Source organism: Zingiber officinale, chromosome 7A, assembly GCF_018446385.1.
Source record: "Zingiber officinale cultivar Zhangliang chromosome 7A, Zo_v1.1, whole genome shotgun sequence".
Classification (NCBI taxonomy): domain Eukaryota; kingdom Viridiplantae; phylum Streptophyta; class Magnoliopsida; order Zingiberales; family Zingiberaceae; genus Zingiber; species Zingiber officinale.
The window spans coordinates 76,994,260-76,998,093 of NC_055998.1; the positions used below are offsets into that span (position 1 = coordinate 76,994,260).

The 3,834-nt window shown below is 39.1% G+C and overlaps 1 protein-coding gene across 1 annotated transcript; it reads left to right on the forward strand.

The window, feature by feature from the left end:
- Positions 1 to 1,862: 1,862 nt before the first annotated feature.
- LOC122000198 (probable sugar phosphate/phosphate translocator At2g25520) lies at positions 1,863 to 3,259 on the forward strand. The gene has a single exon (XM_042554682.1). The coding sequence runs from the start codon at positions 2,057 to 2,059 to the stop codon at positions 3,137 to 3,139; it is 1,083 nt and encodes a 360-aa protein (XP_042410616.1). The 5' UTR covers positions 1,863 to 2,056; the 3' UTR covers positions 3,140 to 3,259.
- The last annotated feature ends 575 nt before the right edge of the window (positions 3,260 to 3,834 follow it).

Here is a 3,834-nt window from a genome sequence, read left to right on the forward strand (position 1 = left end):
TTTGGAGTGATATATGAAATTTTTTAGGTTCATCAACTATTTTTGATATATTCATGTAAGTTTCTTTCATACATCCATGTCATTAAATTTAAATTTGACAGTGTAAATTAAAAGTGTAAATTATGAATAATAAATTTTTAAGTTGATAGAATAAAAATTTAAGAGTAAAAAAAAGTGAAATAATAAGAATGTAATATGTATTTTTGTAATTATAAAAATTAGATATATGAAATGAATAATCCTGAAATTTTAGTAAATTGTCGTTGCTTCTTTCAACCAACTAACTCACGGTTTGATCGAACCAAAGCAACTGTGGAACTACTAGTCAACCAACTCGATGCCTTGTCGGTTTGGTTGAGATCCAGTTTCATTTTTTTTGTCAAAAAAAAAAACCCAGTTTTAATCTCTTCCAATAATTTCTTTAAACTTTTTTGGGAGAAAACACGGCTCATAAATTTTGTTTTTCGAGGAGCTTCAGTAAATAAATGATAAAATAAAAGACGCCTTGCCGCTTACGCTCTGCCGTTTCGTTACACGACGCTTTGGATTGGATCCACTCCACCTTGACTGAGTCAGCACTGTGGGTACTACGTCAACGTAAGGTTGTAAATAAATCGAGTCGAATCAAATTTTAGGATGTTCAAATTTATTTGATAAATTAATCAAGTCGAGTTGAATCGAGCTTAAAATGAATCAAATTTTTAAGATAAATGTTCAAATTTGATGATTTCAATTTGGCTTGAGCTTAATTCGAACTTGATTTGTTTAGATATTATCAAACTCTCATGAACACATATATGTTCAAGCTTATTTATTTAGTTTAATGAATTGATCAAACTTGTTTGTTGAATTAATCTTAAGTATATTGAACGAACATAAACAAGTACTTACCAAACTGAACACCAAGATTATTCACAAATACTTGATTCATTTACAGTCCTACGTGAGCGGGGGTGTACAGGATCCGCGGCAGGCCTATGGACACAGCATCACGTGAGTCGAGATCCTAGACGAATTAACGAGAGAATTTCACTTTACTCCTGATATTTATCTAAATTTTGTATTAATTCACACACAATCTACAATTATCCCTTTATCATGGAAAGAAATTAACCAAATATAATTTAAACAATCACTCCAAACCACTTATTTCTTTAGAAATGATAATTAAAATAGTAAAATATAAAATAATTCATTACTTCAAACTGATTAACTTCTTTTGAAGTTTCATTGATACTAACATACTTTTTTTTATCTTTTATCTTATAGTTAAAATCCCTGTTTATCCATGGTTAACAATGAATGCTTTAGTAGTAATTTAGAATAATAATTTATATATTAGCAAGGGATGTTTTTTAGATTAGTTAACTATTGAGTATTTTTATAAACTATATTATTTTTGAGGCATTTTATAAATTTATCATTTCATATTTTATTTTTATTTAAAAATTAGAGAGGATTAAAGAGAAAATTAGGTTTTCGGTCATCATGTAACTTTTATTTTTTTAATTTTAGTCCTGTTAAAAATGAATTTATGCCATATTTTTTAATTTCAGTTATTTTTTCTCTAAATTTAAAAATTTTCATTGAAAAATGTTCCATTGACAGTCAAAATACCCAGTTATAAATTGAATTTGATAATTTTAATTTTCGATCATCAAATGATTTTAATTTTTTATCACAGCATTTCTCCCACCGGGTATTTTCAAACTACCAACGAGGTATATTTGATGAAAAATTTTAATTTTGGAAAAAAATTATTGAAATTGAAAAATATCATAAGTACTGAGAATGTAAATTTACTTATGACAGGATTATAATTAGAAAAAGTGTAAATTATTAGATGAAAATGTAATTTTCTCGAGGATTAAGTGACAATTTTGATAAGCAGGAGGGGCCAAATGGAATTTATTCACAATTAAATACTTTCACACCCAAACCAACAGCCTTTCGAAGACCCAGGTCTTCTTCCTCTTCTCGTCGCTGATCCACTCATCTTCTTCCCTTCCCTTCCGCCATCCATTGCCGTTTCCGCCGGAGCGGAGGAGGACTCGATATGGAAGGCAAAGAAGGTGACATCGCCGGCGGCGGAGGAGTAGGGATCGTGGCGCCGGAGGGGGTGGTCCGCAAGGTGCTCCTCGCCTACGCCTACGTCGCCATCTGGATCTTTCTCAGCTTCACCGTCATCGTGTACAACAAGTACATCTTGGATCCCAAGATGTACAACTGGCCCTTTCCGATCAGCCTCACCATGATCCACATGGCCTTCTGCTCCTCCGTCGCCTTCCTCCTCATCCGCGTCCTCCGCCTCGTGGAGCAGCCATCGTCTCCGGAGATGACACGCGAGCTCTATGTCGCCTCCGTCGTCCCCATCGGCGCCCTCTACTCACTTTCCCTCTGGTTCTCCAACTCCGCCTACATCTACCTCTCCGTCTCGTTCATCCAGATGCTGAAAGCCCTAATGCCGGTCGCCGTCTACTCCGTCGGCGTCCTCCTAAACAAGGAGTCCTACAGGAGCTCCTCCATGCTCAACATGCTCTCCATCTCCTTCGGTGTCGCCATCGCCGCCTACGGCGAGGCTCGATTCGACGCCTGGGGCGTCGCCCTCCAGCTCGGCGCCGTCGCATTCGAGGCCACCCGCCTCGTCCTCATCCAGATCCTACTCACTTCCAAGGGGATCTCCCTCAACCCCATCACCTCCCTCTACTACGTCGCCCCCTGCTGCTTCGTCTTCCTCCTCCTCCCCTGGTCCCTCGTCGAGCTGCCCCTCCTCCGCGGCCAGGCCTCCTTCCGCCCCGACCTCCTCGTCTTCGGCACCAACTCCTTCTGCGCCTTCGCCCTCAACCTCGCCGTCTTCCTGCTCGTCGGTAAGACCTCGGCGCTCACCATGAACGTCGCCGGCGTCGTCAAGGACTGGCTCCTCATCGCTTTCTCCTGGTCCGTCATCCGCGACACCGTGACCCCCATCAACCTCTTCGGCTACGGCATCGCCTTCCTCGGCGTCGCCTACTACAACCACGTCAAACTGCAAGCCCTCAAGGCCAAGGAGGCGCAGAGGAAGACTCAGCGGACCGATGAGGAAGCCGGAAAACTCCTCGAAGAGATGAAAGGTGATCGAAACAGCGACTCTGATTCCTGATCGAAAGCATGCTATCTCTGCTAATCATTCTCACATCTATCCGCTCGTAATTAGCTTCCATAGCTTTTGTAGCATTATCATCTATCGATCTAAATGGCATAATTTATTAAGATGCTTAAATGACTTTGATGGAATGATGAATCTACAAAATTGGCCATTTGCTTTGCATGCGCCACACGCTAGTCACTGCAAAGCCGCTGATCCACGCTGATGAGGGTGCCGTGAAGCGGATCGTGGGCGTACGGGCCGGTTTGCCCCTAAAAATTGGCTTGCTGTGGCGCACCAGCTGTCACCACTAAAATTTTTCTCAGTGGAACAAAAATTCATTTCCTCTAAATTGGATAAAACATAAAACAGAAGGGAAAAAAATATTAGATTATATAAATTTATTATTTTAATTTTTAAAATCTAGATTTTTATTTTTCTTTTCGTCGATCTCTTCTTCCCCGAATATTGCATTGCCATCGTTTTAGTTGTTCTTACTACCGTCCAATGACTGCTGAGACAACGTGTGATATGAAGTTTCCGGAAGCCCTAGGCAAAAGTTTTTTTTAGTCCTTTAATATATTTTTTTTAATTTTTCTGTCATCTGTTGTCATTTGGACTTTGGGACAACAGCGAGTTTAGTTGTTTTTAAAAAAAAAATTGTAATATTAATTTTAAAAAATAGATTTTTATATAAAATTTAAGTTTCT